The sequence below is a fragment of the Pongo abelii genome, chromosome 1 (assembly GCF_028885655.2).
Source record: "Pongo abelii isolate AG06213 chromosome 1, NHGRI_mPonAbe1-v2.0_pri, whole genome shotgun sequence".
In the NCBI taxonomy this organism is placed as follows: Eukaryota; Metazoa; Chordata; class Mammalia; order Primates; family Hominidae; genus Pongo; species Pongo abelii.
The window spans coordinates 91,819,022-91,836,579 of NC_071985.2; the positions used below are offsets into that span (position 1 = coordinate 91,819,022).

General features: G+C 38.0%; 1 protein-coding gene across 1 annotated transcript in view; it reads left to right on the forward strand.

Annotated features, from left to right (window-relative positions):
* Positions 1-524: 524 nt before the first annotated feature.
* SPTA1 (spectrin alpha, erythrocytic 1) overlaps positions 525-17,558 on the forward strand; it is an 83,042-nt gene continuing 66,008 nt past the window's right edge. The window contains exons 1-8 of the mRNA XM_024255030.2: positions 525-771; positions 1,919-2,158; positions 3,776-3,901; positions 5,603-5,743; positions 6,539-6,685; positions 14,379-14,512; positions 15,079-15,223; positions 16,613-16,767. Coding sequence (XP_024110798.2) covers positions 565-771; positions 1,919-2,158; positions 3,776-3,901; positions 5,603-5,743; positions 6,539-6,685; positions 14,379-14,512; positions 15,079-15,223; positions 16,613-16,767 — 1,295 coding nt within the window. The 5' untranslated portion in view covers positions 525-564. The remainder of the gene's footprint in view (positions 772-1,918; positions 2,159-3,775; positions 3,902-5,602; positions 5,744-6,538; positions 6,686-14,378; positions 14,513-15,078; positions 15,224-16,612; positions 16,768-17,558) is intronic.

Consider the following 17,558-nt stretch of genomic DNA (forward strand, 5'->3'; position numbering starts at 1 on the left):
AGTCTAAAATAACTATGCCTATGGAAAAAGTCTACCTCCTTTTGTTCTCCATTAAAATTAATACATACAGTAGGATGATTTATACCATATATATCAGAAGTCAGCCATATTTTCAACTTCTTTGTGACATCATTAGTTTGTCAAATAAGGTATCCTAATTTTTGTTTTACAAAATATTAATGAACACATCATATAACTTTTTTTGTTCCTTCCATTTAAATGATTAAGAGTACAATTAATCAGATTTTTAAAGACCAAATTGATGAGGTTAGGAATAAAATCTTATTTTGTGAAAGACTCTATAGAAAAAGCCAGGATAATTCGTTGACTTAAAGACTGTGAAAAATCTGCAGTTGAGTTGGATGAAGTTGTTGAGCTGTATTTCCTAGAAATATATGGGTTTTTTTTCTAATTTTTCATCCAAAAACCTTACTTTCATTTTTTAAGTCTTATTGAGTAACTTTGAAAGCCAGAGCCTCCCAAAACTGCTGAGTCACCCAGTATCTGTAAAAGTTAGCAGTTGCCTCAGCTAAGTATGTCTTCTAAAGATAATGTCGATTGTGTATGGCTGATGGGATTCTAGGACCAAGCAAAAGGTTTTTTTTTTTTCCCCCACCCCACATACTTAACGTTTCTATATTTCTATTTGAATTCGACTGGACAGTTCCATTTGAATTATTTCTCTCTCTCTCTCTCTCTCTCTTTCTGACACATTTTATCTCGCCAGGTTCTAAACCTTTAGGAAAAATGGAGCAATTTCCAAAGGAAACCGTGAGTACATATTTCTCTTCCATGCAATTTGTCACTAATATTATTAGGAAAGATAGTTCCTTTAAACTTTCTATACTATCTTTCCCAGGAACATTAATAATTATTTTGGCTTTTAACAAGTAGGTAATTTTAATTTTAACTATTTTTTGTGAACAATAACCTTGAGCTTATGTCTGTGCAGCACCAAGACCCAGTAATGACTTAAGTCGGTTCCCATAGAGAATAAGTAGGGAGCTTGAAGCAAAATAACACCTAGTAACAACGTGAGTCTCCATGGAATGATCTAATTCTATAGCCATGCCAGTAATGGCAATTCACAGAGTAGCAATTATACTTAGGAGGAATAATGGGAGATTAAAATTTAAACTTTATGTTAAACATTTTGGCTGAGGTAAGCTAGGGAAAATGGTATCCATATCCAGATGAATGAAGGTGAACCCTATGGTGATTTTGCTGGATATTGTCACAAACAGGTTGGCTCCCTCTCTGGGAAAAGGATACTTATATATTGTTTTAGAGTAAAAGGTTTTATATTTCAAAAATCAATTGCAGACATGCTAATAATTTGAAATTTGTGATAATTGGGCAGAAGATAGCTGAACTTTTGATTTATAATGTTTGTGAGTAAAGCAAGTAAAGAGTAAATATATGAGATTTATTTTTAAGTATGAAGAAAACAAAATTTTCAAACTGTTGCATATGCCATTAACTAAACTAATTGCAAGCCATTCTTAATTATTTATTAAATTAAGTTAAAAATAATAAGCACTTCTCAACACCTTTTTAGCCCTTGAAAGCAATAACATTGTATTTCTTTTTATCTATCTGAAATTATGTGATTTTGCTAATTTAAACTTGCTCCATGATCAGTCCAATTTAATTCTATCTGTAGAACTTAAATGCTAGCACAAATTTAGGTAAAAAGTGGGGAGAGTCTTCTGGATAATCAAGAATTTTTAACCTAAACAGTAGCTATGTCTGGTTAAAAATTACATAAATATACTACAGCTCTTCTGACAATAGTCCCTACAGACTTCAGGATATCTGAATATAGGTCCAACATGAGTAAACACCTTGACACATATAAGCGGGGCAACACGTTAAATATTTGAGAACTAGCAATTAACAGAATCTTGTTAACTTGCAGGTTGTGGAGAGCAGTGGGCCAAAGGTTTTGGAAACAGCAGAAGAGATCCAGGAGAGGCGTCAGGAAGTGTTGACTCGGTATCAAAGGTTCAAGGAGCGGGTCGCTGAGAGGGGTCAGAAGCTTGAGGATTCCTATCACTTACAAGTTTTCAAGCGAGATGCAGATGATCTGGGGAAGTGGATCATGGAGAAAGTCAATATTTTAACCGATAAGAGCTATGAAGACCCAACTAATATACAGGTCACTCAGTTCTCTTGATTGCCCCAGAGCAGACCCTAAGATCTCTAGAGAAGGAAATAGGTTTTTCTTTATGTTAATGTTAATGGATATGTGTGGGTACAATTAGATTCCATTTAGAAACAAAAATAAGTCGGTGGAGTGGGAAGTTAAAGAAATGAATTAATAGAAAATCTAAAAGTGCATTTTCCCTTATGAAGTTGGAGAGGTGAGACTGAGAAAATAAGAATCAAACAAAAAGCGGCAGTTTTTCAGTTATTGAAAACACAGAACTGTTTCTTACAATGAACTTCCATTCAGAATATACATTTTTTAATCATTAACCAAGGATATTGCTTATTGATAAGGGCATAGGATACTTTTCATATTTTCATGGTGAAGCATTCATCAATGCCAAAAGTAAAAAATTACATCAATTTTTTTTTCAGATCCAGCACAAATATTATGGTAATGTAAGTGTATATCTGGTTAACTGTAGTGGGAGTGATGTTATAGAAAAATTAGACTGTCTGTTAGAAACAGTAATTCTGCCTCTAAATAGTCCATGTCTTCAACTTCATAAACATCAGGGTGTTATTTGCAAAGGAGATTTATTCTATATAGAATTTGATGGTTACAATACTCATCTGAAATTGATCTACAGGCAAAACAGCAACTGCAAATTCAAGAAATTTCTGACAAACCATGTGATTTTTGATATTTTGGGACATTAAGAAGGGAAATAGAGTGAAGAGTCATCAATGCTTCTGAAGCAACTGTTCTCCACTCTTCTCAGAAAGATAAGAGTTAACCAGGTTAACTAAAATCCAATTTAGTTAACCTGGTTAACTCAATTGCTATTCATGGCTCTTAAGTTTTTCCTAAAATGTTACTCATGGGTCTCAAGTTCTAATGAGAGGTTTCAGTAGAAGTTTGGTGAAAGCTCCTACCCGTTTCTGATCACCTAAAATTATAGCATGTGATACCTGTTCTCTACTCTTCTCAGAAAGCTGAGTTAACCAGAGTTTTTTTTTTTTTTCCCCCTAAATTGCTATTCAAGGCTCTTAACTTCAAAAGAGAGGTTTCAGTAGAAGAAATTTGGTGAAAGCGCCTACTCCTTTCTGTTCACCTAAAATTATAGCATGTGGTGTTGTCATAATCAGAAGCAATTGATGTTGGACAGGAAACACCTAGAACAAGAACAAAATAATGTGCTATATTGAATTGATCAATTTATAGATTACAAGAACAGGCACAGCATGCAAAAAAAAACTCTCAATTTTTTTTTTAAAAAACCATTATTATAACTATCATCTTTCTCATTGTGCTCTACTTCCAAAAAAAATCAGTTATTCCTCTTTTCTGATGAGGAAGGACACTGTGTGTTACACTCTTTTATTCCTATGGCAGTCTATTGAGCCTTTAAAATAAGGCTCGGCATAGATCATAAGGCTCAACATAGCTCAGGACAGTATTTACTGAAAACTTCCTAAAGCCAGTGGGGACAGGAAAACACTCTCTATGGCCTCTAACTGAGTCTGGGACCCTTTGAGAACCTGTGTTTGGTGGCTCTACATAGAGTGAACATTTCCCATGAAGACTGTGCTTCATTAGCCAAAAACTCTGATTTCTAAACTTTAGGGGAAATATCAGAAGCATCAATCCTTTGAAGCAGAGGTGCAAACAAAATCAAGACTCATGTCTGAACTGGAAAAAACAAGGGAAGAACGATTTACTATGGGTCATTCTGCCCACGAAGAAACGAAGGTATATGTATGGGCCCTTGAAGTTTCCAATTATTGATTATGTAATCAGGGTTTTAATTGATTATATGAGATATAAACCTTGAGGTGGCTGGCTTGTACCCAGGACTCCTGCCTCTTATCTTCCCCTGGGGTTGAGGCAGAAAAAATGATGGGATATCTTTGTGTTTCCTGGTGTGAAGAGAGCTGTGATATTAAAGCTGTCATTAAATGGCATAAAATTCCTCCTATAACAGTGCAGGATAATTTGGCTGAAGATCAAGCCCACTTAAACCTGTTCCACATTATCCAGATCAATTAGTTTTTTCCATTGTTCTTTCTAATTATTTCCTCTAACCTCAATGTCCTTGTCTCTTAACTTCTCCAAAGAAGGAATGCTCTCTCATTTGAATGTTTTCCAAAGTATTTTTCTTTTGTCTATGATGCCTCTTTCTTTTCACACACCATTCCCTATGACTACTATTGCACCTCTCCAAACTGTCCCTTCTTATTACTTCTAAAAACTCCTAAATGTCATGTATTCAGAAAATTTTCTCTGAACATCTAGAACTGAAGATCATCACTATTTCAATAAGCATTCATACTCTCTAACCTATTATTAATGTAACAGCTATTTTTGGACTCAATCTATGAACTCTTCCAAATGTTTGTGCTAATATTGTCAATTCAGTTTTTTTGTGTGTGAGTGAACTTTTTACTGTTTATGTATTTTTTAAATTGTCAAAACAAATTTGCATTATGTATCTTAAAACTGGGTCTGGTCTTTCTATATATAGCATAAAAATTCTAGCCCATTCTGTCATCAAAATATGGTCAAGGAACACAGATTTTAGCCAGAATAGAATCTTATTTTAAAGAAGAACCCATAAAAGGAAAATTTCAAAACTTGTTTATTTGTATAAACTATAAGTAACTTTTGTATTATGCACAGTTTTGCATATAACCAGCATCTACATTAATTACAATATTTGAGAAATGTTTGAAACATCTTCATTTCTGTCAGAATCACTGGGGCTATAGCAAATGGTACCATTTCAGGGTTTAAAGACATATGTGGTCCACACGCTACCCAGAGCAACGCAGTAGTTGAAAAATATAAGATTCTTGAAGATATGACATAGGTGACAATTTCAGTTATATAAGACAGGTAATACATAATGTTCCAAGTTAATCTGGCATTCAAAGCCCTCTGTAGAGTCTCAAACTGTATAGTCCCAAAACACTGTTATTGTTTTGGTGCCAATGATTTCCTTATAACTTATAAAAATTATAGCTCTCACACTTTCTGGCAGACAATTCATGCTAAGTTTCTCCTATGCCTTTGCTATTGCTGTTTACTCTTCTTAGAACACGCTACGCTTATTATTGACCTGTCAAAAATCTTTCTGCTCCATAAGGCTGAGTTCAGATGAACACTTTTCCATGCTTTCTTCCTCCTTCCCATCTTCTTGTTTGTAATTATTCCATTCTTTAAAACTGCAAAGCATTTTTACAAATTGTTCTCTTATGTAAGATCACATTTGGCTTGGCTTATTAGCTATTTCCATATATCTATCCTATTTCCTCTTTTAAATATTTGTTGAGCAACTAATGCATTAGTAACTAGGAGAAGAATTTTTATCCAGGTCTCTTTCTGCACAAGTCTCTGAGTGTTTCCCTGCTCCCAGTGTCTGTGGCTGAGTGGTTCTGCCCCTCTTTCCTAAAGGCCCATATAGAGGAGCTACGCCGCCTGTGGGACCTGCTGTTAGAGCTGACCCTGGAGAAGGGTGCCCTGTTGCTGCGGGCCCTGAAGTTCCAGCAGTACATACAGGAGTGTGCTGACATCTTAGAGTGGATTGGAGACAAGGTATCGAACTTAAAACAGCAATCACATAGGGCCTCCCACTCCTCTGTCCCAGGTACCCCATAGCAAATTACCACAGACTACTCACAAGGAAGTCAGGTTGTCTGTTCCTGGCCTTTGTTCTTTGGAACAAGAGGAAATTGGGGCCAAAATTTAGGGGTATCTGGAGATTAACATTGTATGGAAGTAAGTCTTAACATATGGATCTGAATATGAAAAAGGCAAGACTTACACAAAGACCATGCAATGAAAGATAATTAGGCTCATCCCTCTTCCACTTTCATGATTTTTAACTCCTTTTCCTATGTTTTTGCTCTTACTCTGGAGTCTGGCTGAGAGTATTAACAGCTCTTTTTCTAATCCTTTGTGTCTCAGTGCCTATAAAGATGGAGGGTTTTATTTTTCTAAATACTTAAGGAATAATTTAATAGTTAGGACTAAAGATTTAGATAAGCAAATGCCAAACAAAATACTTTCGTAGATACTATGTTGAATTGAGTAGAAACAGGATGAATTTATCCCTCATGTTTCAAAACACAAAAGGGTACTTTCAGGGTCTCTTTCCAGTAATGCCACAAACTTGCTAAAGAACTGCCCGAAAGAGCACTTTCCCTTGTGCCAAGGTGCTACCTTAAGAAATATACTTCTGCTGCTGGCCTTTCCCAGGAGAGCTTCTCCCAGTCTCCCCCAGTATCTCCATTTGGGTTATCCTGGGAATGCAAGCAGGAGTTTTGAGTTTTTGACCTACAGAAACTCCTAAATGTTTGCTGGCAACTCAATAAACTTATGTGTCTACAGGAGGCTATAGCGACATCAGTGGAGCTAGGTGAAGACTGGGAGCGCACAGAGGTTCTACATAAGAAATTTGAAGACTTCCAAGTGGAGCTGGTAGCTAAAGAAGGGAGAGTTGATGAAGTGAACCAATATGCCAATGAGTGTGCCGAGGTGAGGTGGGAGCAAAATATTCACTCCGTGCAAAGGGTTTTGATCCTTAAGAATAACTTCTGGCCATTAGTAGATGGATATGAAGGAGATGGGGCATTGTGAGAAAACAGAGGTTGGCATGTCCCTGGAGTAACACACTCTGAGCAGTTTCCTCTCCCCTGTGGACCCACCCCTTACAAGTCTATTGAAATGGAGGGTTGAGAGAGAAAGAGAGAGTGTGTTTTTGTGTGTTTGGAGGAATTAAATACACAATGGGCAGTGAAGCTATTGCCATTTATAGTAGCTCCTGTACCATGCAGTACACTGATTACTCATGTTAATGGGGCGCTCTTTATTTATTTATTTATTTATTCATTTATTTATTTATTTATTATTATTATTACACTTTAGGTTTTAGGGTACATGTGCGCAATGTGCAGGTTAGTTACATATGTATACATGTGCCATGCTGGTGCGCTGCACCCACTAACTCATCATCTAGCATTAGGTATATCTCCCAATGATACCCCTCCCCCCTCCCCCCACCCCACAACAGTCCCCAGAGTGTGATGTTCCCCTTCCTGTGTCCATGTGTTCTCATTGTTCAATTCCCACCTATGAGTGAGAATATGCGGTGTTTGGTTTTTTGTTCTTGCGATAGTTTACTGAGAATGATGATTTCCAATTTCATCCATGTCCCTACAAAGGACATGAACTCATCATTTTTTATGGCGGCATAGTATTTCATGGTGTATATGTGCCACATTTTCTTAATCCAGTCTATCATTGTTGGACATTTGGGTTGGTTCCAAGTCTTTGCTATTGTGAATAGTGCCGCAATAAACATACGTGTGCATGTGTCTTTATAGTAGCATGATTTATAGTCCTTTGGGTAGATACCCAGTAATGGGATGGCTGGGTCAAATAGTATTTCTAGTTCTGGATCCCTGAGGAATCGCCACACTGACTTCCACAATGGTTGAACTAGTTTACACTCCCACCAACAGTGTAAAAGTGTTCTTATTTCTCCACATCCTCTCCAGCACCTGTTGTTTCCTGACCTTTTAATGATTGCCATTCTAACTGGTGTAAGATGATATCTCATTGTGGTTTTGATTTGCGTTTCTCTGATGGCCAGTGATGGTGAGCATTTTTTCATGTGTTTTTTGGCTGCATAAATGTCTTCTTTTGAGAAGTGTCTGTTCACATCCTTCGCCCACTTTTTGATGGGGTTGTTTGTTTTTTTCTTGTAAATTTGTTGGAGTTCATTGTAGATTCTGGATATTAGCCCTTTGTCAGATGAGTAGGTTGTGAAAATTTTCTCCCATTTTGTAGGTTGCCTGTTCACTCTGATGGTAGTTTCTTTTGCTGTGCAGAAGCTCTTGAGTTTAATTAGATCCCATTTGTCAATTTTGGCTTTTGTTGCCATTGCTTTTGGTGTTTTAGACATGAAGTCCTTGCCCATGCCTATGTCCTGAATGGTATTGCCTAGGTTTTCCTCTAGGGTTTTTATGGTTTTAGGTCTACCATGTAAGTCTTTAATCCATCTTGAATTACTTTTTGTATAAGGTGTAAGGAAGGGATCCAGTTTCAGCTTTCTACATATGGCTAGCCAGTTTTCCCAGCACCATTTATTAAATAGGGAATCCTTTCCCCATTGCTTGTTTTTCTCAGGTTTGTCAAAGATCAGATAGTTGTAGATATGTGGCATTATTTCTGAGGGCTCTGTTCTGTTCCATTGATCTACATCTCTGTTTTGGTACCAGTACCATGCTGTTTTGGTTACTGTAGCCTTGTAGTATAGTTTGGAGTCAGGTAGAGTGATGCCTCCAGCTTTGTTCTTTTGGCTTAGGATTGACTTGGTGATGCGGGCTCTTTTTTGGTTCCATATGAAGTTTAAAGTAGTTTTTTCCAATTCTGTGAAGAAAGTCATTGGTAGCTTGATGGGGATGGCATTGAATCTGTAAATTACCTTGGGCAGTACGGCCATTTTCACGATACTGATTCTTCCTACCCATGATCATGGAATGTTCTTCCATTTGTTAGTATCCTCTTTTATTTCCTTGAGCAGTGGTTTGTAGTTCTCCTTGAAGAGGTCCTTCACATCCCTCGTAAGTTGGATTCTTAGGTATTTTATTCTCTTTGAAGCAATTGTGAATGGGAGTTCACTCATGATTTGGCTCTCTGTCTGTTGCTGGTGTATAAGAATGCTTGTGATTTTTGTACATTGATTTTGTATCCTGAGACTTTGCTGAAGTTGCTTATCAGCTTAAGGAGATTTTGGGCTGAGACAATGGGGTTTTCTAGATATACAATCATGTCATCTGCAAACAGGGACAATTTGACTTCCTCTTTTCCTAATTGAATACCCATTATTTCCTCCTCCTGCCTAATTGCCCTGGCCAGAACTTCCAACACTATGTTGAATAGGAGTGGTGAGAGAGGGCATCCCTGTCTTGTGCCAGTTTTCAAAGGGAATGCTTCCAGTTTTTGCCCATTCAGTATGATATTGGCTGTGGGTTTGTCATAGATAGCTCTTATTATTTTGAGATACATCCCATCAATACCTAATTTATTGAGAGTTTTTAGCATGAAGGGTTGTTGAATTTTGTCAAAGGCCTTTTCTGCATCTATTGAGATAATCATGTGGTTTTTGTCTTTGGTGCTGTTTATATGCTGGATTACATTTATTGATTTGCATATATTGAACCAGCCTTGCATCCCAGGGATGAAGCCCACTTGATCATGGTGGATAAGCTTTTTGATGTGCTGCTGGATTCGGTTTGCCGGTATTTTATTGAGGATTTTTGCATCAATTTTCATCAAGGATATTGATCTAAAATTCTCCTTTTTGGTTGTGTCTCTGCCCGGCTTTGGTATCAGGATGATGCTGGCCTCATAAAATGAGTTAGGGAGGATTCCCTCTTTTTCTATTGATTGGAATAGTTTCAGAAGGAATGGTACCAGTTCCTCCTTCTACCTCTGGTACAATTCGGCTGTGAATCCATCTGGTCCTGGACTCTTTTTGTTGGTAAGCTATTGATTATTGCCACAATTTCCGCTCCTGTTATTGGTCTATTCAGAGATTCAACTTCTTCCTGGTTTAGTCTTGGGAGAGTGTATGTGTCGAGGAATTTATCCATTTCTTCTAGATTTTCTAGTTTACTTGCATAGAGGTGTTTGTAGTATTCTCTGATGGTAGTTTGTATTTCTGTGGGATCAGTGGTGATATCCCCTTTATCATTTTTTTTTGCATCTATTTGATTCTTCTCTCTTTTTTTCTTTATTAGTCTTGCTAGTGGTCTATCAAGTTTTTTGATCTTTTCAAAAAACCAGCTCCTGGATTCATTAATTTTTTGAAGGGTTTTTTGTGTCTCTATTTCCTTCAGTTCTGCTCTGATTTTAGTTATTTCTTGCCTTCTGCTAGCTTTTGAATGTGTTTGCTCTTGCTTTTCTAGTTCTTTTAATTGTGATGTTAGGGTGTCAATTTTGGATCTTTCCTGCTTTCTCTTGTGGGCATTTAGTGCTATAAATTTGCCTCTACACACTGCTTTGAATGTGTCCCAAAGATTCTGGTGTGTTGTGTCTTTGTTCTCGTTGGTTTCAAAGAACATCTTTGTTTCTGCCTTCATTTCGTTATGTACCCAGTAGTCATTCAGGAGCAGGTTGTTCAGTTTCCATGTAGTTGAGCGGTTTTGAGTGAGATTCTTAATCCTGAGTTCTAGCTTGATTGCACTGTGGTCTGAGAGACAGTTTGTTATAATTTCTGTTCTTTTCCATTTGCTGAAGGAGAGCTTTACTTCCAAGTATGTGGTCAATTTTGGAATAGGTGTGGTGTGGTGCTGAAAAAATGTATATTCTGTTGATTTGGGGTGGAGAGTTCTGTAGATGTCTATTAGGTCCACTTGGTGCAGAGCTGAGTTCAATTCCTGGGTATCCTTGTTGACTTTCTGTCTCATTGATCTGTCTAATGTTGACAGTGGGGTGTTAAAGTCTCCCATTATTAATGTGTGGGAGTCTAAGTCTCTTTGTAGGTCACTCAGGACTTGCTTTATGAATCTGGGTGCTCCTGTATTGGGTGCATATATATTTAGGATAGTTAGCTCTTCTTGTTGAATTGATCCCTTTACCATTATGTAATGGCCTTCTTTGTCTCTTTTCATCTTTGTTGGTTTAAAGTCTGTTTTATCAGAGACTAGGATTGCAACCCCTGCCTTTTTTTGCTTTCCATTTGCTTGGTAGATCTTCCTCCATCCTTTTATTTTGAGCCTATGTGTGTCTCTGCACGTGAGATGGGTTTCCTGAATATAGCACACTGATGGGTCTTGGGTCTTTATCCAATTTGCCAGTCTGTGTCTTTTAATTAGAGCATTTAGTCCATTTACATTTAAAGTTAATATTGTTATGTGTGAATTTGATCCTGTCATTATGATGTTTGCTGGTTATTTTGCTCGTTAGTTGATGCAGTCTCTTCCTAGTCTCGATGGTCTTTACATTTTGGCATGATTTTACAGTGGCTGGTACCGGTTGTTCCTTTCCATGTTTAGCGCTTCCTTCAGGAGCTCTTTTAGGGCAGGCCTGGTGGTGACAAAATCTCTCAGCATTTGCTTGTCTGTAAAGTATTTTATTTCTCCTTCACTTATGAAGCTTAGTTTGGCTGGATATGAAATTCTGGGTTGGAAATTCTTTTCTTTAAGAATGTTGAATATTGGCCCCCACTCTCTTCTGGCTTGTAGAGTTTCTGCCGAGAGATCCGCTGTTAGTCTGATGGGCTTCCCTTTGAGGGTAACCCGACTTTTCTCTCTGGCTGCCCTTAACATTTTTTCCTTCATTTCAACTTTGGTGAATCTGACAATGATGTGTCTTGGAGTTGCTCTTCTCGAGGAGTATCTTTGTGGCGTTCTCTGTATTTCCTGAATCTGAATGTTGAACTGCCTTGCTATATTGGGAAAGTTCTCCTGGATAATATCCTGCAGAGCGTTTTCCAACTTGGTTCCATTCTCCCCATCAGTTTCAGGTACACAAATCAGACATAGATTTGGTCTTTTCACATAGTCCCATATTTCTTGGAGGCTTTGCTCGTTTCTTTTTATTCTTTTTTCTCTAAAATTCCCTTCTCGCTTCATTTCATTCATTTCATCTTCCATAGCTGATACCCTTTCTTCCAGTTGATCGCATCGGCTCGTGAGGCTTCTGCATTCTTCACGTAGTTCTCGAGCCTTGGTTTTCAGCTCCATCAGCTCCCTTAAGCACTTCCCTGTATTGATTATTCTAGTTATACATTCTTCTAAATTTTTTTCAAAGTTTTCAACTTCTTTGCCTTTGGTTTGAATATCCTCCCGTAGCTCGTAGTAATTTGATTGTCTGAAGCCTTCTTCTCTCAGCTCGTCAAAGTCATTCTCCGTCCAGCTTTGTTCTGTTGCTGGTGAGGAACTGTGTTCCTTTTGAGGAGGAGAAGCGCTCTGCTTTTTAGAGTTTCCAGTTTTTCTGCTCTGTTTTTTCCCCATCTTTGTGGTTTTATCTACTTTGGGTCTTTGATGATGGTGAAGTACAGATGGATTTTTGGTGTGGATGTCCTTTCTGTTTGTTAGTTTTCCTTCTAACAGACAGGACCCTCAGCTGCAGGTCTGTTGGAGTACCTGGCCGTGTGAGGTGTCAGTCTGCCCCTTCTGGGGGGTGCCTCCCAATTAGGCTGCTTGGGGGTGAGGGGTCAGGGGTCAGGGACCCACTTGAGGAGGCAGTCTGCCCGTTCTCAGATCTCCAGCTGCGTGCTGTGAGAACCACTGCTCTCTTCAAAGCTGTCAGACAGGGACATTTAAGTCTGCAGAGGTTACTGCTATCTTTTTGTTTGTCTGTGCCCTGCCCCCAGAGGTGGAGCCTACAGAGGCAGGCAGGCCTCCTTGAGCTGTGGTGGGCTCCACCCAGTTCGAGCTTCCTGGCTGCTTTGTTTACCTAAGGAAGCCTGGGCAATGACGGGTGCCCCTCCCAATGGGGCACTTTTTCTTCATGAAAAAACACAAAAATAAAGTAGCAGAGCATATAAAATAATGTTGAGCTATCATTATTTATACATATATATGCATAGGTAATATCATTATACAAGATTATTTCGGAGGATTGAGGAAGGAAAGGAAGCAGTTTTACTTTTATTTACTTAAGAAAATACTTAAGTTTTTGATGTATATATATATAAGTTTACATGTGTACGTAAGTATATAGATGTAAAATAAATAAACTCCAACAGTTGGCTATATTTTGCTTTTCCATTTATAGTTTCATTATGATTGCAGCTCTATAGTGAGAATGATTTTCCTGACTTAATAAAAAGAAGACTTCAGAATGAATGAGTGCTGGAGTAGGAAAATAACCTATGTTTTCCTATTTTTCTTTCAGGCCATATTTCCAGTAGTTTCTAAATTTTCTACCTCCATCACTTTTCTCTTGCTGTGGAAGTTTTTCATTTATCTATTACTGTCTAACTAATCAAGAAATTTAACATCTTACTTGTTAATGACTTTGTGAGTCAGATGATTGAGCTGCTCTGCTGGGCTGTTTTCCTGATGTTACCTGGCATTTTTATGTGTCTGAAGTTATCAGGTGGCTCAGCTGGGGTGAAGGATCTAAGGTGGCCTCAATCCCACGTCTGGGACCCTGATGAGGATGATTTGGGAGGATTGAGGAGATCTCTGGGTGACCTCTCATCATGCAGTAGACGATGCTTCTTACATACCAGTGTTACAAGAGTATGAGAGTAGAAAATGAAAGTTTTCTTGAGGTCTAGGTGCTGGAACTCATAGAAAATTACTTCTGCTACTTTCTATCAGTAAGCAAGTTAAAGACCATCCAAGATCCAAGACTTGAGGAAACATACTCTACCTTTTGAAGGGATGAGCAGCAAAATAGCATGCCATTTTTTTTCCAATCTATCACAGAAAGAATAAATCCAACACAGCTAGATTATATTCTGTGCTCTTGAGTGGGGCCTACACTGCTGTAATAGAAAGAACCATGTACATGAGAAGGAGAATGTAGAAAATTCTGTCTGGAGAGACTTGGGAATGGGAATGAAAATGGAGAGAAACAGGGACAGGAAGAGTAAGGAGACTTAGGCATATGGGAATGCCTCAAAATTGCAAAGTATCAAAACAGACTGATGCTTCCAGCTTAATCTAGTATTCACAGATCTCACTACTTTGGATGGTTTGCAAAAATGCCTGAAATTTTATGCAAAATCGTATGTGAAAGCATGTGTGTATAATTCTGGGAAGAGAAAAATAGCTTTTATTGGATTCTCAAAGGTGTGAGGACCACAAAAAAGTTAAGACCCACAGTACTAGTCTTTAAGAAAATTAAGTCATATTTCATAAAAGGAATTTCCTCTTCTTTTCCTTGGTTTCCAGGATTTCAAGGAGATTTCAAGCATTGACAAGGTGGAGCTCTAAAAATAACATTAGGGCTGGGCAACCTGTGCTAATAGGCTAGTCCACTGCTGTGGGCACAGATACAACATCTGGCAGGTTTTTTTTCTAGGTTTTGGTAATGTACATCAAGTTGGAGCTAGGGAGGAGGGCTATGATGAAGTTCAGTGCCTGGCTACAATGGTCAGTTTTCACTTCTGAAAAAGTATGAACTAATGTAAAATGAAAAGTGTTTGAATAATTTTTTAAATATAATCTCTTCTCTGTGTAACTCCAGTGTTGTTTTCCTTCAACAGGAAAACCATCCTGACCTACCCTTAATTCAGTTTAAGCAAAATGAGGTGAATGCTGCCTGGGAGCGCCTTCGTGGTTTGGCTCTCCAGAGACAGAAAGCTCTGTCCAATGCTGCAGACTTACAACGATTCAAAAGGTATGGATCTGGCCACTGCTTTATGGAAAACTTTGAAGTGCTTTATAAAAACTGTGTCTTTGTATTAGGCTCTTTCCACTTCTGTTAGCAATTAGTGGTCAACACTTCAAACAAAAGTGGATCATGTACTTGCCTTTGGGACAGCAAAGGGGAATGTAAAGAAATCTGTGACCTCCTCTATGGCCAAGGATGTAGAGATTGGAGATCAAAATAACTAAAAAAGTAGCACTGGTGACTTAGGAATGGAAGCGCTGCAGAGGGAAGGGAAGCAGGTTAATAATTAAATGGAAGATGGAGTTAGGAAGAAGAAAAGCATTCCTAAAGAGCTGACCCAGATATGGAACATATCTCTAGAGGCTCAGCTGTCAAGAAGCCCAGGACCTTAACATCTTAATAGAAATAACCATTAAGTAAGAACATTTTATATTACTTTTTGCTAGTATGTAGGAAGAAAGGATAATTGCTCCTGGGTCAACTAGGATGGTCCTTGCTGTGAGTTCTGTTGGACTGTTTGCCCTGTAATGCCTGCTGTCTTCTTTGGTTGGAGCTCTTGTTAATGTCTGCAGGGATGTGACTGAAGCCATCCAGTGGATCAAGGAGAAGGAACCTGTACTCACCTCTGAGGACTATGGCAAAGACCTTGTTGCCTCTGAAGCACTGTTTCACAGTCACAAGGGACTTGAGAGAAATCTTGCAGTCATGAGTGACAAGGTAAGGCGCTGTTAGAGAAATGGCTAGCCCATTGAGCTAGAAGAGGCAATTGTTGATTATCTTGCCTATTACCATGCCTCCAGAGGGCACAATAAGTTCACTGTTTTCAATGGAGAAGAAATTGTGTGCACTTGAATACGCTTCTTCCTTCCAGTTCTTAACTTATACGTGGATACTGGATATACCTTATTTTCATTTGAATTATTTTTATTTAAATATACACATATGTTTTATATGCTCTTGTGATTTCCTAACTTATTTCACAATTTAAAAACAAAACAAATATACCTCCAAGGTTGATTCCTAATCTCACTGAGTAAAATACACCGTGGCCAGACTCTACCCTTTCATCTAACCACATTTTGTTCTGTTGCAGCTGAATCCTGATTCTTTTTGTACTCAGTAGATCAGAAAAACATTGTCTTCTCCTTTTAAAATAAACTTCAAGACACTTAATGCTAAACCTACCTTTAGGTTTCCTTTTAAAACCTGGAAAATCTCAGGCACACTAGAACTTAGAACAAGCCTATTTTCTTAAATGATTTCCATCCTTTACTTCTTCCCCTCACAAATGTAGCCAGAACGTAAACCAATTACTATTGAGAGTGCACAGGGGAGTCAGCCCACAGAAAGATCCACATTTGCTGTAATTTAATTTTAGGCCTATCCGTGTTTCCAGTTTCTGCAAACTTCCACCATTCTACTTTTTCTTTCATTCTTCCTTTTTGTTGTTGTTGTTTTGGTCTTTTTCTCTAATAATGAATAATAAAACCCATAATTTGACAAATAATGGTGTGGAAATTCCAATCCCTAGACATCATCTGGTTATAGTTGAGTATAATGAAAGGGCTAATAACATGTGAAAAGCCACCCATGTCCACATTTTGCCCTAGTAACCCTGCTCCTCAGAGGTTGTGCTGAAAATGATCCAGCATTACTGAAATTTTCTTGGCCTTGTGGACAGAAATGTCTTTCTGCCTCCCACAGTAATATTTAGGGAAATGGCATAGAGGGGTGGGGAAGGAAAACTTAGTTCGGAACCTTGCTTCTGACGTTTTCTAGCTGAATGATCTTAAGCAAATAAAATACTTAATCTCTCAGTTTTCACATAAAAGAAAAATAAGAACAATTGCTACCTCATGGTATTATTAAATGAATAATATAAAATGAGAACATTCATGTAAAGTGCTTAGCATAATGAGAGACTGAAAATTACTTAGTGAATTGTAATTATCAATATAGTACATTAGTATATTAATAGAAATCTATTCGTATGTCTATGTCTAAATTATTATTATTCATATGACTTTTTATACCTCTCCCACAAAGCTTTGCCAGGGGGAGTCAGAGTACTTGGATTTCCTACTAGGTTTCTTTTTCATCCCAAAGGTGAAGGAGTTATGTGCTAAAGCAGAGAAGCTGACACTTTCCCATCCTTCAGATGCACCTCAGATCCAGGAGATGAAAGAAGATCTGGTCTCCAACTGGGAGCACATTCGTGCCCTGGCCACCAGCAGATATGAAAAACTGCAGGCTACTTATTGGTGGGAAATCCCTCCCCTTTATTGCTCTACCTATCTCTACAGGGCCCAGATGTAATAGCAAGAGAAGAAATAAGAGTAAAGGAAGTCAAATAGCGAGAGAATCAGCTCTCCTGCCTGCTCAGTAGAGACGAAAGATTTAAGTTGCCAAAGGAAGTCCTTTGTGACTGATATAATATAGTAGTACCCCCTTATCTGTGGTTTCAGTTAACAGCAGTCAACCACAGTTTGAAAATGTTAAATGGAAAATTCCAGTAATAAATAACTTACAAGTTTTAAATTGCTTATTATTCAAAGAGGCATTATAAAATTTCTGGCTGGTCCACTTTGTCCCACTGGAAGATGAATCATTCCTTTGTCCAGCATATCCTTGCTGTATATCTACTCACTCGTTAGTCACTTAGTAGCAGTCTAAGTTATGGATTGACTGTCTTAGTATCACAGTGCTTATGTTTAAATAATTCTTATTTTATTTAATTGTTCTATTTTATCATTAGTTATTGTTGTTAATCTCTTGCTGTACTTAACTTATAAGTCATACTCTATTATAGGCATATAGGTATAAGAAAAAACGTAGTGTATATAGTGTTTGGTACTATCTGCAGTTTCTGGCACCTTCTGGGCATATTGAAATGTATCTCCCACAAATAAAAGGAGACTACTGTGATCAGCATCACACCTCCACTCATCTGCAAATTTCCATCTTCCCCTGCTTGTATTATTGTGGGATGCTATGAAGTGGCTCAAAAAGCTGGAAAAGCAACTGAAGAAACATTTCAAAATTCTGACTCTAG